General features: G+C 44.8%; 1 protein-coding gene across 1 annotated transcript in view; it reads right to left on the reverse strand.

The window, feature by feature from the left end:
* GALNT17 (polypeptide N-acetylgalactosaminyltransferase 17) overlaps positions 1 to 18,825 on the reverse strand; it is a 433,146-nt gene that overhangs the window by 23,329 nt on the left and 390,992 nt on the right. The window contains exons 7-9 of the mRNA XM_041750030.1: positions 13,880 to 14,065; positions 11,320 to 11,457; positions 4,622 to 4,717 (exon numbers count right to left, since the gene is read on the reverse strand). Of these exons, the coding sequence (XP_041605964.1) occupies positions 4,622 to 4,717; positions 11,320 to 11,457; positions 13,880 to 14,065 (420 nt within the window). The remainder of the gene's footprint in view (positions 1 to 4,621; positions 4,718 to 11,319; positions 11,458 to 13,879; positions 14,066 to 18,825) is intronic.

An 18,825-nucleotide genomic window follows, 5' to 3' on the forward strand; every position in this document is an offset into this window, starting at 1 on the left:
CTGTGGACCGCACCTAAGGTGCTGGTTGGAGAGCCCTGGCCCCTCATCCTGGCATCCAGAGCTCTCAACCCTGCACCACTTGCCTTAGCCCACTGTGTCACTGTCCCTTCAATATACCATACACTGCCACCCCCACGACCTCCACGCCTTTTCTGTTACCTCTTGCCTGGCATTGTCTCCATGCTTGCTTCAAATCCTCCCACTGTGCCTTGCTGTGGCCAGCAGACCTGTCGGGGCCCAAAGGAAGAAGACCCAACCCGCTCCCCAGAATGCATCAATGTCACAGCTGAGAATTCACCACCAAGAAGCAGAGGACTTTCAGTTCAAAGGTGTCATGGCCCTATCTGAATCTCAGTTTTCTCATTAACAGTATTAGGAGAGGGCCACTATCCACTTGATAGGATTAAACATGTTACTAAAAACAGAAAGGGGTTTATTTTTGTTCCCTGTTTCAACCCTGCATAGCTCTGGCCCACAGTACTCAGTGCTCACAGTCTGAGGCCTGCTGCACACTGTTGGGACCTTGGCAATAGCTCAGTCACAGAGCCAAGAGAGTTGTTGGGGGTGAGGAGGATACTGCATTCACCCTTGAACCCCTGGGGGCAGCACCGCCCACCCTTGCTCTCATCTTGACCTTTGCCCTCAAAGGCAATCAGCAGCAGTGGCTGGGGAAGGTTGATGGGTTGACCAGGTGGACAGGGAGAGACAGCTGGAAGGGGCTGGAAGACAAGGCCAATCTCATGTTTGATCATCGTTGCAGAGCCACCGTGGCTGCTCTAGCTCGGAGACCCACCTGACCTGGGCCCGGGTCAGTGGCTTGGAGCAGGTGGGGGAGCCGAGGCTCTCCTGAGACCACACCCCCGTTCTACATGGGTTCAAGCTGGCATTAAAGGCTGTTGCTGCATCTTTGACTTCCTATTTTTAAATAAAACTTAGGCTCAAAAAAGAAAAAGGTACTTGTCTAACCCAGATTAGTAACGACATGAGCAAGCCTGGTTGCCAGCCCGCCGATAGACACTTGCGAGACAGCAGGCTCTCCGAGTCGGAACCTCTTCCACTTTGTTGACAAACACATGTTGCAAGATTGGAAATTACCCTCCTTGGTGCTTATTTTATCTCTGTTTAATTGCTGTTTGATAATAAATTACAACACAGAGTCCATTAATTAAGCTAACAATGTCCGCGGAACACCGATTCCTTCTTCTGGGAGTTGCCCTGTTCCAGGAGCTTTGATTCAGAAGCTGTCTGCCCACAGCGCTTTGCGAGGTGGTTTTAAAAGATGCCAAGGCACGTGATCAGCAGGGAACCCACTCGCAGTGCGGAGGGAGCGGCTCTGGAAGGAGGGGGAGGAAAGCTTGGTGAGCCAGGGTTGGGGGCGGCCTGGCAGCAGGAGAGCAGTACGAAGGGTGTCTTCTTAATCCAGAACATGTGGTCAAACAACACTAGACTTATTTCCAAAAACCAGCTGATGGGAAGCAACCATGGGCCACTCATAGGTATTCTTCCGAGATGTGCGGGCAGCGATGAGCAGCCTACTTCGGTTTGCCAGTTCGTAAGCAACTAAATGGCAGGAGCGTTCATTTGGAAAAGCTCTGCATGTGGGTGGAACCGGTGCACGATAAACTCCAGCCATTTCCCACCAGAAGCACCGGTATTATGCTGTGTAAGCCACTGAGGAGAGGGGAGCTCGCTGGCTGGCTCCGGAGTGGGCAGGGGGCTAACCGGTGGCCATCTGCAGCCCGGGAGATGGGCCACCTGGGCGTTCCTGCCGGACCTGTCTAGCAGGTGAATGGTGGGACTCTGAGGCAGGAGACACAAGTGGAAGGGAGGCTCTGGACAGAAGGGTGAGGAAGGAAGTTCACAGGGGTCTGTCCTAGAGCTGGGAGCATCACAAGGGCATTAGATTTGTTCTGAATGGCCAGGGCAGAAGGAGAGGGCCCTGGGGGAGGTGGTCACAGGGCCACAGAAGGCAGATGGAAGCACCTCAATATCCTTGGGTTCAGCTAAGAACTTCCCGGGTGGCTTAGAAAGCCTTCCCTGGACTCATCTAGGTACAAAGCCACTGCTTGAGCCATATGGGGGAAGCCCTCATATATCCAGGAGACGTTTATTAGACCACATTTACTCCTTTTCCCATTCCCAGAGGTGGGCTTCACAGGCCAGTTTCTGATTATGCAGATATCCAAATGCGAGAGAGCCTATCACCCCACAGTTAGGAGGCACTTAGTCCAAATGTAACCTGTTCGGAAGACTGGATGGAGAAACCTGGGAGTGAGTGTTCTTCTAACAGCCACTCCTCACATCTCCCCAAACGGTCACATACGGGAATATGGCTCTGAAGCGGACGTCTCCAAGGTGTAGTATCCAGGCTCCTGCTGCCCTCCTGGCACGATACTACCCTGTCCCCATGTCCCCTCCCAGCCAGCTCCCCCCACACCAGTTGTGCTGGATTGCCAGCTTGTCATCTGGCCTATCCCAAGATGCAGACTTCTAAATGTCTGCCTTGACCACCCCCCGTAAGCCACGGCTCCCCACCTCCATTTCCCAGGTCACCGGGGCTTCCAGGGTCCTTGTCACCCCCAGACTCTGTGATGGAAAAGCTGGAGAGTCAGCAGGGGCACAAGGCCGGGTGTTTCCATCGCATACACCCCTCTCTGAACTCCTCCAGGAGTTTAAGCCCAATCGGAGCATATCATTCCATCCCCGGTGGTATTCTACTGACCCTGAGGCAAGTCCCAAACTTCTCAGGGCAGCATCACTGCATTGTCTGGGAACTTGCTGGAAATGCAACATCTCAGCTCCCACCAGGCCCCCTGACTCAAAAGCTCTGGGGGTGGGGCCCAGAAGCATGCCCTATCAGGCCGTGGGAGATCTACCTCTCCATCCCCTTTGGCTTCCTCTTCCCTCCTTCCCTCCCCACCCCCCTTCTGTGCCCCGGCCCCCTGGGCCACCCCGCTCTTTCCACACTCACTATGCTGTAGCTTTCCCTGTCTCTTTCCTTGTCTCTTCCCTCAAGTGCAAACCATCTGAGAACAGGGGCTATATCTTATCCACTGCCACATACACTTGTGTCTGGCATCTGCAGTAAGTGATCAAGAAATAACTCACTGAGTGAATGAATCCATGAATAGAGACACTCCCTGGATTCGTTAGTCCCTATTGCCTTTAGGGTCAATGCCCCACTTCTCCATGGAGGCCCATCAGGAAGTGAACCAGGTCTAGGCTTCCCAGTCTTTCTCTTGCTCCCCACGGGCACTTTTAGCCAACTGTAGGGCTCAGTAAATCATCTTGAGGTGCATGGGTTGGGCTTGAATTTAAAGCATTTTGGTCATGCTGGAGGGCCTGGATTCTAATCTCCTTTGCTCACAGGCATTTGCTTCTCTGTGCCTCAGTTTCCCTATGCTGCCTGTCTACCTCCCAGAAGGGCTGCAGGGACCAAAGGACTCAGGATTTGACCCTTCCCATTATCTATTTTCAGAAGACCTGTCATACACTGAGGGAGGCTGAGAGTCACTCTCAGAATCATCTGCTGTGATAGGAGAAAGAATACAGTTCTCTTCTTAGGTATTGGCTTAATGGGAAGCAAAAGTACCACAAGTGGGTAAAACCCATAAGCCTTTAGGAGGGCATGTGTGAGTGTATATGCATGACCGGTGAGTGTGAATTTGCAGCTGGATGTGTGTGTTCACAGAAATGAGCAAGACCAAGGGAGCTTACAGGGCATTTTGTCCAATGTCTTCCTATTACAGACGAACAGACTGAGACCCAGAGAGAGAACTGGTGAGTCTGACTTAGCATCACCTGTCTGGTGCTCCTCTGGGATTGAATTACAAATATCTTCCCCATCTGTCACCAGTCTTTTATTACTATTAGTTGACATAAAAAAATGTTTTCAATTTTTTATGAATCTCAAGTCTAATGACATTTTTTGGATATATTTTCTCCCAGTCTGAGAGAATTTCTGCTAAGCTTTTTACGAGTGCACACACATGCACACAAACCTTGGGTTAGCATGAAATTGCCAAAGAAAATTCATTTACTGGGCTGTATTTTTAAAACTTTGTTGGTTGGTCATTTTCCCTTTTTGAATTATCTTGTGTGCTTTTCTGAGATACCGGAGAACACTTGTGTTCTCTGAAATGTTACAGCAATCATACTCCTCCTTCAGAGTCAGCAGTTGGCTCTTGTATCAACGCTTACAGACCTGGTCATACTCACCACCCACCTGCTGGTGGCCTTTCAGGATGAACAAATCAAGCATGTTCTCATGAGGAAATCTGCTATTTCTCTGAAGTTGTAGGCAGGCATATTTGGTTCTAATTACAATGTATGTACATGTAGTATATAGTCACCTATTTGCAAATGACTCCACAATTTATTCACTTTCTCTCTTCAGTGTGAAATGTGCCCACTGCTCCTCTTAACATCTGTGCTGAGGCAAACACTCATGAATATTTCCCTAAGTGCCATGTGGAACAACTGGAAAGCCCCTCACCTTCTCCTTAAAATTTCAGAACACATAATAGCTACAGATAGGAGACAACAGACATTATGGGAAGTCCCACAAATCCTTGGGGGACCTGGTGATTTGACTCCCTTCTGGTCAGAAATGGGCTCCTACCTGGGGTCCCCAGCCATGGCACGGGTACAGTATTGCTGTGTGGTTCTCCAGCGGCCCCTGGTCCAAGCAGACGTCTTTTGCCTTGTTGTTTCGAAGCTGCAGGAATAAGCAAAACATCACCTGTCAGAGCTCACGCGGCAGAATTTCTGCCCAGCCCTTGGCTCCAACTTCTCAAGGTAAAGGCCACATGACCCCTCCCCAAGTAAGGACCAAGGCCCAAATCTGTGAGGTTATCATTTTAGCAAGAAAAACCAAGTCATGGCGTGGGCACCAGCCCTCTGTCTGGGGCACCTCTCGCCCTTGCTTACACACAGCTCCTCCATCTCCAGTGCAAAAGAGGAGCTCAGGGAACGTTGGGACGTAGGAATAATAAGTCACCCACTGGTTATCCAAAGCGGACCTTTTGCTTTTGTGTGACCAGACTGTGTCTGGGTTCAGAAAATGGAGCAGAGTTTTTATGCTGTTTTTTTTTTAAAGATTACAAAAATAATACCATCTTATTGAGATATCTTGACAAATGTAGAAGAAAGTGACACTTGTTCACAATCCTTTCTGACAATCAGTTAATTTTTTCCAATTTTGAGACAATTTAGCTTTGTTCAATTTTGTTATTTTTTAAAAAGATTTTATCTATTTATTCATGAGAGACACAGAGACAGAGGGAGAGAGAGGCAGAGGGAGAAGCAGGCTCCATGCAGGGAGCCCGAGGTGGGACTCAATCCCTGGTCTCCAGGATCAGGCCCTAGGCTGAAGGTGGTGCTAAACTTCTGAGCCACCTGGGCTACCCAGTTTTGTTCAATTTTGACAGTAGTGAGAAACTTTGCACATAAAGCTTTGTTCTCATTACAGGTTTTCTTATGAACATGATCTGAGAACTCATACTACAGGAGCAAAAGGTATGGATCCCTTATTGTCCTTAAAATATGCTATCTGATGCCTTTCTGGAAGCTTTGACCTAGTTTCTATTCTGATCCACAAGATCTGTAAATACTTAAGAGTCTTGAATTTCACCATTCAAAAATATTTTGTTAGTCAAAGTGTACAAACTCCCAAAGCTAGATTCTGGGGAATCTAACATGCAGCATGGTGATTATAGCCAATATTAAGTACATGAAAATTGCTAAGTGGAGAGATCATCTTAAATGTTCTTAGCAGAAAAAAAAAAAAGGTATGGTAATTTTAGGATGTAATGGAGGTATTAGCTAACTCTATAGCAGTGATCATTTTGCAGTATGGAAGTGTATCAAACTAACGCATTAGACACCTTAAGTTTATAGAATGTTATATGTCAGCTATCTCTCAGTAAAGCTGGAGAAGAAAGCAAAAGCACACTGCTCAGAAGAAAAACTCTAACAGAGTTAGAGTGGGGTATTGTTTTAAACCCAAGTTACCAAAAATTTGTACAGAGGAGTAGAAGCAATGAATCAGACGTGTTGCACAAACTGTCCCAAGCAAGTGATCTGCAAAGAATTGCAAAGCCACCTTAGGAGCCCCACACCATATTTTAGTTCTCTCTTAGATACTTTGAGGAACCGCTCATTGTCAATGCTCTCAATTATGCAAAGGATAAATTACATGGAAAAACCTAGACAACTTCTTGGTCAAAAAATAATTCAGAAGAGTTAAAATGTTGAAAACAATTAAATCTTAGAAATACCTCTACCAATGCACTTTTTATGTCTCCACAAGAGCAACATGATAAAATGTGCCTAATGAAGTCTAATGAAGCTTTCAAAAAAAGTATAAGATAAAAATTACAGGTAATAAAAATATTGTGTTGAGAGATGAAGAAAGACATCTTGCTTTTATGAATTTACAATTAATAGTAAATTGGAATGTTTCATGTTTAGCAATTATTTCCCTTTTTGAGAATTATCTGTTTATCTCTCCATTGGGATCTCAAGTGGTTTTATTGTAGATTTATAAAAGCTCTTTATATATTAAGGATATTTTTTATGGCATATTTGTTCCATATAATGATTTCAGAATGTTAGGCATTTAAATTTTGTTTTTAATGTTTATGCAAATAAATCTATTATTCAGGAACTTAATAACTATTTATGAAGGGCCTGCTACGTGCCTGGGACTGTGCTAAGTTTAGTGAATGTAAAGATAAACAAAACCGTCTTTGCCCCGAAACAATCCATAGTCTGGAGAGATAGACAAAGGAAGAGATAGTGCAATACTGAGTTTTGGCAGGCAGCAAAGAGAACATTTTCACTCCATCTGAGGGTTCAGATATGAAGATGAGGCACTTGTGAGCCAAGGGTCAGTGGAAGTATCGCTGGAAATGTTGTAGTTTTTACCCAGGTAGTAGCTACTTAGGTTTTTGTTTTATATTATCATGTTACACCTGTATGCTTAATGCATATCGTATGTGTATTGTCTTCCATATTAATAATGGTAAAAGAAAAAAAGATGACTAAAACCAAACTAGATGCAGAGGCACTTCAGGCCACAAGGACAACAGGAGCCAATCACAGAAGTTTTAGCAGAAGCCTTGGTGGTGAATGTTTTTGTGCAGTTGCTTTTACAGGTAGGAAAGCAATTATCTCACACATGGAAGAGTCAGTACATAAAGTATCCACGGGTCTTTCTTTAAAAATTATTTTAAGACATACTGGCTAATAGAGGTAAATAAACATTTAAAAATCAAGGAAAATGAAAGCCAGATAATCCAGTTAAGAAATGGGTAGAAAACACTAATAGACATTTTTCTAAAGAAGACACCCAAATGCTAATAGACACATGAGAAGATGAGCAACTTCACTTCTCACTCTTCATCAGGAAATTCACCACTCTTCATCAAAACCGCAATGAAATATCACCTTGCACCCATCAGAATGGCTAAAATTAATAACAAAAGAAACAACAAGTGTTAGCAAGGATGTGAAGAAAAGGAAACACTTCTACACTGTTGATGGGAATGCAAACTGGTATAGCCACTGTGAAAAACAGTATGGAGTTTCCTCAAAAAGTTAAAAATAGAGCCACCCTATGACCCAACAATTGCACCATTAGGTATTTACCCAAAGATACAAAAATACAGATTCTAAGGGTTACATGCACCCCCATGTTTATAGCAACATTATAAACAATATCATATCTGGGAATTGGCATCTGGAATAAGTTTTGTTTTACCTTTGTATTTTATATAGAGTGTATGCATTGAATTTATTACTTAAAAGAAATAGAGAGATTTGCAAAAACAAAAGTCTCCCCTTCTCCAAAAATCAGACTGCAATCTCCATGTTGACTCCATGACCACAGCACTGTTCAGCTCCAGAGACATTATTTACACTGTGCTTCATGTGAATGGCAGGCCCCAGAGCTGTGCAGTGTACAGCCTGTGGAACTGTGCCCTTGCCATCTTCTGGAATTTCCCCATTTTTATTATTTGGTTGTTTTTTTGTTTGTTTTTTAAATATTTTATTTATTTATTCATGAGACACACACACACACACACACACAGAGAGAGAGAGAGAGAGAGAGAGAGAGAGAGAAGCAGAGACACAGGCAGAGGGAGAAGCAGGCTCCATGCAGGGAGCCCGATGTGGGACTCAATCCCGGGACTCCAGGATCACGCCCTGGGTTGAAGGCAGGTGCTAAACCACTGAGCCACCCAGGGATCCCCTACTCTTTGTTTTTTAATACTGTTTTTCTCCTAATCATAATATTATCACATAAACATCAGCAAAAAATGGGAAAACATGACAAAGTACCCCTACAAAGACTGCCTGTCTCACTATTTGGAGGTAACTACAGTCATCATCACCATTTCCCCATTGCTATTTTCCCACTTGATTTCAATCTAAAATAGCAGCCAACTCCATTTTATAATTCTGACTCTTTTTTTAAGAGAGGAGAGAGAGAGAGAGAGAATCCATGTGCTCAAGCAGGCAGGGAGGGGGCAGAGGGAGAGGGCGAGTGAGAATCTCAGGCAGATTCCACGCCTAGTGTGGAGCCCAAAGCAGGGCTCGATCTCACAACCCTGAGATGATGAGTGGAAATCAAGAGTCAGACGCTCAACTAACTGAACCCCCCAGGTGTCCCCTTGACCTTTTCTTCTGAAGAATCATATCAACATTTTTTTCATGTCCTTAAATTTTTGTATACACCTTTTAAAATGGCTGCAAGATATTTCAAACCAGTAAAATGGTATATTTAACTAAACTTCAAATTAGATTCAACATTTTTGGTCCAAAAAAAAGTCACTGAGATGAATAATTACTCTCAAATCTTTGTCCTCATTTCAAATTATTTGCTTCGGATAAGAGTGGAGATGAAAGTGTGACTATCATTAAGCCTTTTAATACATGTGGTTCAAATTGCTTTTTACAAAGCTTGTTTCAATTTACACTCTCACCAGAGGATTTGCGGCTTTTCATATAGCCAAGATCTTGCTGGCAGAGGTCCAAAATATGTTCCAAAAATGAATTTTTGTTTATTTGGTAGAAGCAAAGAAGCTACCTCAATGTATTTTAAAATCTATTTTAATTTCTTTGATGATGAAATCCATGAAAATTTTTCATGTGTTTTCTAACCATTTGTATTTTTCTCTTCTACTTGATTTTTCTTTGGGGATGTTTTATTTTCTTATTTAAATTAATTATTAAAATTTAAAACCATTCACAGAGCTCATTATATATTAATTATAGTATCTATTAATCTATACTATTTATGGTATATATACTTCTACTTTGGCATACTGTTTCTCTATTCAGTTGATATATAGGTTATTTTAATATTTATAAGCTCAGATCCATTATCCATTTCCTTTGCATTTTCTTCCAGGGTTTTCATTCTTAGAAAGCTCTAGCCCTTTCAGAGATCAGATGCACATGCATTTCCATATGGTTCTGTTACAGTTTCTTTTCTTGCATTTAACGCTATAGTTCATCCGAAATACACTTCAGGATATGTAAGAATCTAAACTGTTTTCTTTTCCAAAGAGCTAGGCAATTCACCCAATTGTCTTAGGAATAATCCATTCACTGCTTGTTGTTTCTTGAGGACTCCTTTTGTTTGATCTTACTTTGATAATCAAAAAACCCCAAAACCATGCTTTTGTTTGGAAGAAGAAAAGATAAGGCAGTTTGGACCTGTTAGCAGTTACAGCTGGGTGCCAGCTACTGTCCTAAATCTTCCCTATAGCCCTGTGCCATGGATTCAGTCTTAATAGGCCCCTAATCGTTCTATAGACTGCCCCCGCAAGACACATGCTTCCCATCCCAGATTCCAGCTCAGGATGGACACCTCACCCACACCCTGATGGTTTAACCTGGAACTGATTTACTTCCTATAGAAGGCATCAGGCATAAAGTAGGAAAATACACATTTATAGAAAAAGGAAACACTCTAAGTCAAAGAGAGCCTTCTTAGCTTCCGGCTGGTTGTCACAGAGCAGCTGCAAACAGTCGGTGAAGTCCAAATGCTGGAACTAGCGGGGTATCTCCACTGGATCCGGCGCATCTGGCTGCTTGTGCCCTAACCTGACTCTGTGCCATAGATTCCTCGTCCAAACATACAACTCAAGGAAGCAACAAGGCTTATATACAAGCATGTTCTCAGCAGTGGTGCTTGCGATATTTTAAAAATGGAAACAGCATAAATGTCTATATTTTCAAGCAAAATACAGCATACACAAAGGTATCATAATAGTTATTATAATGCTGCAGAAACGACATCATATAGTTATTATTAATGCTGCAGAAATGACATAGGAAAATATTCTTCATATAACATTACTTCAAATTATTACACCTGTGGATACCATGGCTTTAGTAATACATAGATACAGAAGTGTTTATAAAAAGAACATATATGTGTGTATATTAAAATATATTTATTTATATTTGTATTATTATAATACAACTACACAGAGAGTGAAGACCATATATCAAAATGTATGTATTATCTATGAAATTGGAATGCCTACATTCAAGGCTGGCTTCATAGCTTATAGGTTGAGACCTTAGGTAATTTATTTAATTCATCTAAGTTTTAACTTCTTTATCAACAAAATGGAAATAATACTTCTACCTCATAAAGAGAGAGTAGAATGATTTCATACATGAAAAGCACTTAGAATGGTGCCCGGCACATCCTAAGTATTGACTGTTATTATTATTACTTTCAAAATTTTCTAAAATGCATATTTATTTGTAATATAATATAATACAATAATATTTGTAATAAGAGAAAAGTTAATGTGTTCTAATGTTTAGAGAGGCAATGTGTCATCTCATCATAGACAACTTAAGAGCATCTCCCCTTTTGTTGGTGGCAAGTGGCTCTGGCCCCCAGCACTAAGTGATGGACAGCTCCAGTCATTGCCTGTCTTTCTAGCCAACTTCCTGTTCAATGTCTCACTTACAGGTCCCAGGGACCTCAAAATCAAAATGTCCCAAACAGAACTGACCATGCACGCCACATCCCTAGGAAAACAGGCCACCAGAGACTTTGGTCCACGCCTCCACTGTAACATTTATTACGTTGTCCCCCCACCAGTTGGTGACAGTCTTGCAGTCAGGTCCTATATCTCCAAAAACCACTCTTGAATGAATGAATGAATGAATGAATGAATGAATGAATGAGTGAGTGAATGAATGACTCTGTTCTCTATTTTTCCCCGTCAAAGCAGTCACCCGGCTTACTGTAAAGCTATCCAAGCTGAGAGCATGCATAGTCTTAATTACCTCCCCGTATGCAATGGTGTTATTGTATCTTCTCATTTCTGGGTAAACGTGGTCCAGGTACCACTGGAAATTCTTACACTTTAAACTTTTCCTTAAGGCTCTTCTTTCGGAGACATCACCTATGTCAATTCCTGGATTCTGAAAGAGGAGGGAAGCAAGGGGCATTAGTGACTGGGGAGCTCTGGCCAGAGGAGAGGACGAGCAGCCTTTGAAGAAACTATCAGAGAGAAACCCCCAAGTCCTGCATGCTTGCCGGTTTATAGGGACTCACTTGATCAGAGCCCCAGCTAGACCACTATCCCCTCAGAGCAGATCACAGCCCCCAAAGTCAACCATCCTTATCACTGTGCGAAAGGGAGCCCGGGACATACTGATGTTGACAACCTCTGTTCCCAGCTCTGTCTCTCCTGCATATCCTCAGCAACTCTCAGAGCCAATTATTAGAGGAATTATTTGATTAAGACAAGGAAATAAATGCCTATAACCACCTCTCCTGTCTTTCTTCTCCATACATGTATGATTTCTCCCTTTGTTGGCGCTTTGTGGAGTTCATTATACACAGAAGTGAAAATAATTTTCCATCGCAAAGCTTGTAATGATGTTCTAATGAATAATTCACTCTGCTTTTACAGAAATGAACCTGTAATGGGCCGCTGTGTGCTGACAGGGGAAAATAAAGTAGCTGAAATATGACTCCACAGACTCCGCCACAAGATGGCCGCGGCTGGGAGGCACCGGATGCTGTGCCATGGCGGGCAGCCAGGCAGAGTTCACGCTATTTCATCAAGGTTTTTTCTTTCAACAGCCAAACGGTGATTTTAAAGGAAAATCTTCTTCAATGTAAGACTTTAAAATTCAATGGCAAAGCTGGACAGTGACATTTTAACTCCTGGTTCTAACGTGGTTGGCATAATGGAAGCGAACGGTCAATTTTCCAAAAGCACGGAGGGTACCACTGGCATTAGGGACGGGAGGTTGTATGGACAAAGCGCGGGGACAGAGCCAGCAGCCTTGAACTCTTAGGAACGAGTAATACAGCCAGGAGGTCACAACTCCCCGCCCACGAGCAGGAATCAGTACCGATTGCGCTGACGTCCACAGAGCTGTGGGGCGAGTCGAATCCGGGTGTGAGTTCACATCCCTGCCCTGCCATGTGTTATGGGTAGGACCTTAAGCTAGTCACGTTTAACCTCCCAGAGCTTCAGTTTGCCCATCTGTAAAATGGACATCAGAACAGGTCCATGTCAAGCTAGCATTTATTGATCTCTTAATAGTTGCTATGCTCTGTCCTCAGTGTTAACAATCCCAGTTTTACAGATGATGAAACTGAGGCTGAAAGTTCCTATGTCATGAGGTTGTTATGGGGGCTAAATGAGATATTGCAAATAAGGACCTCACCAAGGGTCATGGACATAGTAAGTGTTCAGCAAGTGTTACTTATGTTTATATAAATAATCGTGTGTAAAATCACTTCTGGCTCAAGAGCTATAAAGTGCTATACAGCCATAAGGGCACTATCAATGCTTTAGAACATTATTTCAATAACAACATGATAAAAATTCTTCATTTTATCCTCTTTATCTATAATTTATGCACATATTCAACTGCATTTCTGCTGCTCTGAGCTCCAGCCTCCTGAAACATAGGGGCTGCCAATTCTCAGTGGGAACAACTCCAGGCGACTCAGGGCACGGCTGAGATACCCACAGGTACTCTGACTGAAGAAATAAACCCAACTATGGGTCAGGGTGTTGGTCACCCCACTGTGCTATGTACCTAAGTATATATAATGAGTATTTTAGCACTCAGGACTTAACCTGAGTATGCTAGTACTTAGATTGTGTATTTTAATACTTACTACTGATACAAGTACTTTGGATTTAATTCTCCTGATCATCCTAGGATGGAGGACTTGATATTATTGCTATTTTTAGGTGAGGAACATAAGGGACAGAGGCAATAAGTGGATTTGTTCAAGACTGCAGAACTAGTAAGTGGCTGAGCAGAGGGTCCAACCAAGCTAGTGCACAGCCACCATGTAATGCTCTTACGGGGCTTCAGTAATACAGGAGTTTTCTTAGGTTATACTCTGGACAGAGTATAAAGGAGATTTGAAGAGTCAGATAATAAATAGTAGGGGCATATGTCATGGGGCAGCTGGAGGTCCAGGGGAGGGTAGAAGGTCAGAGCAAATGACGGAGCTTGTACCAAAAACCTTGGTCGAAAAAAAAAAACAAAAACAAAAACCTTGGTCGAGAGTCTCCTGGATACAAGGCTGGCCCAGCAGTAGGGCATCTGGATTATTGTAACATGACTGGGATTAATACAAGATCCTTCTACTCTTTGTAAATGGATTTCAAGATTTCTATTGTACCAGTTCCCACGTGAAGGAGGGGTTATAGCACCTGGACGTCTGTGAATCCCCCTCCAAATGCTCTTATAATTTTGCAGGTGTAAGTATCTGTCTGGGGAGCAACCATCAACTGATTAAAGGGACCAGTGACCCATCACACATAGGATCACTGGTCCAGGGGGACGGGGAAGGGCTGCTGTGCCCTACCTCCAGTGGCAGGTTCCACGCTATGTACACATGAGACTTGTAATCATCCATCCAGACCTCGGCAACCCGGAGAGCATTCCTCTTGGTGTAGAAGCCAATGTTGCTGTTGTAGGGCTTCTTCTTCCGCTCGATGTGGGCCACTCGTGAGCAAGGCAGGACCTCCATGCTGCCCCCGCAGAGCCACACCTGAAGGCACAAGGACTGTATCAGACCAACAGAGAAACTCCTAGAGGCCAGTGTCCCTCCCCAAGGCCCAAAGGCAATATGGTCAGGAAACCTAGCATGAGTGAGAAATACATTTTACTGTATTTCAGGGTTGGTCTGTTACTGCACTGTAGACTAACCTAACCTAACCAAAATGTGTCAAAAAAGGCTTGGGGGTGTTTTTATAGATATAATAGTTTTGCTGTCCTGCCACAAGGATCCTGTCCATAATGAGAGTGCACTGGTGAGCTGACCCAGTCAGCACAGACAATGCTGCATGTTCCACCCTGGGATACTTCAAGCCACTCTACCTTTAGTCTCCCAGACCACCCCCCACCCCAGGATGCTGGGACCCTCTTGCAAGTTTGCATACCACCACTGGGTCTTTACTGATTGAATTTGGTGGCAAAATCCAGAAGTGTGTTATCTTCTGTTTCTATTTCTACACCATAGGGGGGAATGATACAGAAGGAAATTTCTCCCCATAGCCATGCATCCTCACTTTCAAGGAAGAGACCGTGAGCTAAGAGACTGGTAGCCAATGGGAGGTCCAGAGTAGTTTGATTTGGGACCTGACTATTAGGTGCCCCCATGGTTTGGCATGGCCACTGCTGACAGTGGAAGGAAGCCAAGTCAGGGAGGCATATATGGCTAAAGGCCTATGCGGAATAGAGGTAAAGGATCTTGCAGGGCAAAACATGGTGGCTGAATTTCCAAGGGTGGACAATATTCAAAGATATAGAGTTGCACAGGTATGAGCACTGGATAGTTTCAAGATTCAGGGAATGAATGGAAAGACATCCCATGTTCATGGATTCAAGGACCTAATATTGTTAAGATGGCAATATTTCCCAAATTGATTTAAAGACTCAACACAATCCCCATCAGAACTCCAGATGGCGTCTTTGCAGAAATTAACAATCTGATTCTAAAATTCATGTGGAAATATAAAAGACTAAAAAAAAACAAAAACAAAAAAACCCCACAAACCTTGAAAAGAACAAAGCTGGAGGACTTCCACTTCTGACTTCAAAATGTACCACAAAGCCAATATAATCAAGACAGTGTGATGCAGGTATAAGGACAGACAACAAGCTAGAGTTGAGGGTCTAGAATTAAACTCTCACATTTATAACTGACTGACTTTCAACAAGGGTACCAATACAACTCAATGGGGGGAAATAGTCTTTTCAACAAATTGTGCCAGACAACATGCCAGTGAATGAATTCGGATTATCACAACATGTACAAAAGTTACATGGTTGCCTAGGGCGGAGGGGGGGGCGGTGTTGAGGTGCTGCCAGTGGGCATGGGGTTTCCTTTTAGAGTGATAATAATGTTCTAATACTGATTGAGGTGATTGCTGAATGATTCTTTGAATATACTAAAAACCTTTGAGCTGTACACTTTAAATGAGTGAGTCATGATATGTGGTTATCTCAACAAAGCTGTGATAAAAATAAATGGGTAGATAAATAAATAATTCAACAGAGAGATGGGGAAGGATACATTCCACTTTGTTTTTTTTTTGTTTTTTGTTTTTTTTTTTTATACATTCCACTTTGAAGAGCTAAGGAGAGTGATGCAAGCCGCAGCAGAATACACAAGTGCAATGCAGGTGTATGAAGGGCCTCAGCAAAAAACAGAAACCCAGTTACAAGAATGGAAATGCCAGGTTGGAAGGGAACCCACAGGCACGCTGACTTGCTGCCAGTCTTCTGTAAGCTGTCCAGATCAAGGTCTGGATAGACCAAGGTCAGGATTGTCCAAATTGTCCCAGATTGCCCCTGGGGGTGCGATGCGGCTCACAAGGGATGTCAAATGCCCTTCCTTGCCGTGAGTGGGCTGAGAAAATTGAGGGGCCAGGTCAGATCTCAAGCCTCTTAAACAAGAGTAGGAAATGGTGTGGCAGGCTGGGAGGCAAGGACAGCATGTCTGTCCTGTGTGGCAGGGTCACTGGCTTCCTGCCCTGGGCTCTGCTATGTGGATACCAGTTGGCACACTCAGTGGGCACTAACTCAGAGCCACTTAGCCCTTCCTGTATGGTCAGGGGAGAGGCAAGGAGCTCTCAGGCTATTTAGTGTCTTGATGGTACAGCCCTCTGCTGGACCCAGCAAACTTAGAGTGAATCACCAGGTTTGGGCACTGGCCTGGATACCTGTAGCATCATCACAGACCCCTTCTGCCTGGAACACACTCCTGTTATCATCCTGTGCCTGTGTGGCCTTGGTTGACACCTCAGCCTGTCATCTCCAGTGACTCAGGCTGGATTCAGGGTCATAATCATGAGCAACCAGCAGCAGCACATCTTGAATGACACAGAAAATGATGTCACTGAAACACTCAAGCTACAAACTAGTCTGGAAGAGGTGATTCAAAGTGAAAGAGAGAGAGAGAGAGAGAGAAGGAAGGAAGGAGGGAAGGAGGGAAGGAAGGAAGGAAGGAAGGAAGGAAGGAAGGAAGGAAGGAAGGAAGGAAGGAAGGAAGAGGAGGACATGTAAATACCCAGTGAGTGTGGGAGGCAAACTGAGCCCAATCCCTTGGGCCCTGAGGGAGAGCCGCAGTCCTGGAGCAGGTCCTGGGAGCTCCCCTCGGCTCTATCCTTCCCCCATCTTCTACTTCTGCTGACACCCCCCCCACACACACACACACAGGTGAGTGTCTTCACTCGGCCTGCTCCAGAACCTAGGACCAGCCAAATCCTTACTACCAAGCACCAAACACAAAGTTCCTCATGAAATCTTCACAGATGAGGAAAACTGAGAACTCAAGAGGTTGATTAAGTTGTTTACAATCCACAGTCAGTAAGCGGGTGAGCCAGAACCACAACCTAAGCACATGCCATACCAGGCCTGCCCTTAGTTGGTAAGCACTGGAGCTCTGACCCCCCCATGCAGGGGAAGCTGACCTGTGGTCACGGGTCCTCCAGAATTTCCTCAGCCATAGCTTGTGCCTCTGACTTGCACCATAGCCAGGGTGAGTGGGGAGGACATGGTGTGTATACAAGGCCCGGGGAGCTCAGTGGATCCCAAGTGGTACCAATGATACCCTCAAGGTTAGGGGTGTCATTGTTAAGGGAGTCAAGGTTAGCCTCCTGCCACACAAAGCCATCTGATGGTGTGGCACTGCAAGGGGAACTGGAAGGAGCCAGTGAGTTCAGTTTCTCAAGTCTCAGGAGGCTCTGCTCCAGGTTGGCAGGAGTGGTCACAGCAGAGCTTGTGGGCTGGCCCTAAGTGTTGGTAAGTCAATGTGGAGTCTGTCCATGGCCACTGAGTGTAGATGGTAGAAGCGAAGCCATTCAAGAGAGTAAACCGAATACCTTAGAAAAAAACCAACCACAGGTGAACTAAGGCAGCTGCCGAGGGCTATTCCAGAAGACTGGTATTCACCTCGCCTCCTAGTCTACCTGAGAGGTATGCAAGCAAAAGGGCAGCTCCTTAAACAGGGAGAGACCTAGTTTATCCTGCCAGACATAAGCAAGAGCTGCATGCGTCCCACGTACAGCTGATTCCAGGGAGAACTACTACTACTGTTTATCAGCCTAAATGGCAAGGCCCTACAGAGACTGGAAGAAATGATACCAAAGGGAAATGAACAAGAAGGTGGGGTTGAAAGACTACTTCGTACATCTCTGATGCCAAGAAAGAAAAAGAGAGGGAACTGCCACCCTGGAACAGTGCTCCAGGCCTGGAGCTCCTCCCTGGCGGGGGGGTAGGGGGGGAGTAGGCCTTCCTGATGGGCTGAAATGGGCCAGGAAAACAGCACATTCCAAGCTCTGGGAGCAGTCCCAGGGGTTGCAGAGAAGCCATGGCACAGCTCTTGGTGACTGTCGGGAAGTGGGGAGGCAGCCACCAGAAGGTGTGGTGACTCCAGGAACGGTATTAATTCATTGATTCATCCAGGAAATTCCACACAGAGCCTACTTTCTAGCATGGGAATGACATGGGAAGCGTCAACAGGCAAATCACTCGTTCTCATGAAGCTGATGATCTTACAAGGGAAACATTAAATACTCACAGGCAGATGCATGCATGCTCAGAAATGGAGCTAATTCCTATGAAGGAAAGCAATAGAGTGCTGGAAAAACTAGTGTGCAAGCAAGGGATGTGGACCGTAGGCTCAGAGAAAGTATCTCTGATGTGGGGCAGGTACGGTGAGAGTGGACGAGAGCTTAAGTGCAGGGGCAGCCAGCACAGATGCAGTGGCTTTGCGTACAGGGAGCCTGGGGGGCGGGCTGTGTTCAAGGTGGCTGCAATGATCCCCCCTCCACACTCCTTTCTAATGTGGCTTTTTCTGCTCCTCCCACCAAAGGATGGGATCTATCCTCTTGGATCTGGGCTGGGGTTGGACTTGCACTGATGAGTAGAATGCACTAGAAGCGATGTTTTGCCAGGCCTTAGGAGAGTTTCCAGTTTTCACTTTCTCCCTACTGGGATCCTGAGTCTGCCACCGTGAAGAAGCTGTGGACGAAGGGCCATGGGGTGAAGGGGGTCCGGCCTGGCCTCTCTCACACGCCTTGGGCCTCAACTGGATCGGACACCTCCAGCCAAGCCACTGACATGCCACCTCTGTGTGAAGGAGCCCACTAGTGCGGTGAAGAGCAGAAGAACCACCTAGCTGACCCCAGCCCAAACCGCCAGACTCCAGAATCGTGAGCGGAGTCATTTTTCTTACGAGCCGCCGAATGGGAGCACACACAAACAACTGACGTAAGTGGAATATTCAGGGAACTGAAGGAACAG

The sequence above is a fragment of the Vulpes lagopus genome, chromosome 3 (genome assembly GCF_018345385.1).
Source record: "Vulpes lagopus strain Blue_001 chromosome 3, ASM1834538v1, whole genome shotgun sequence".
In the NCBI taxonomy this organism is placed as follows: Eukaryota; Metazoa; Chordata; class Mammalia; order Carnivora; family Canidae; genus Vulpes; species Vulpes lagopus.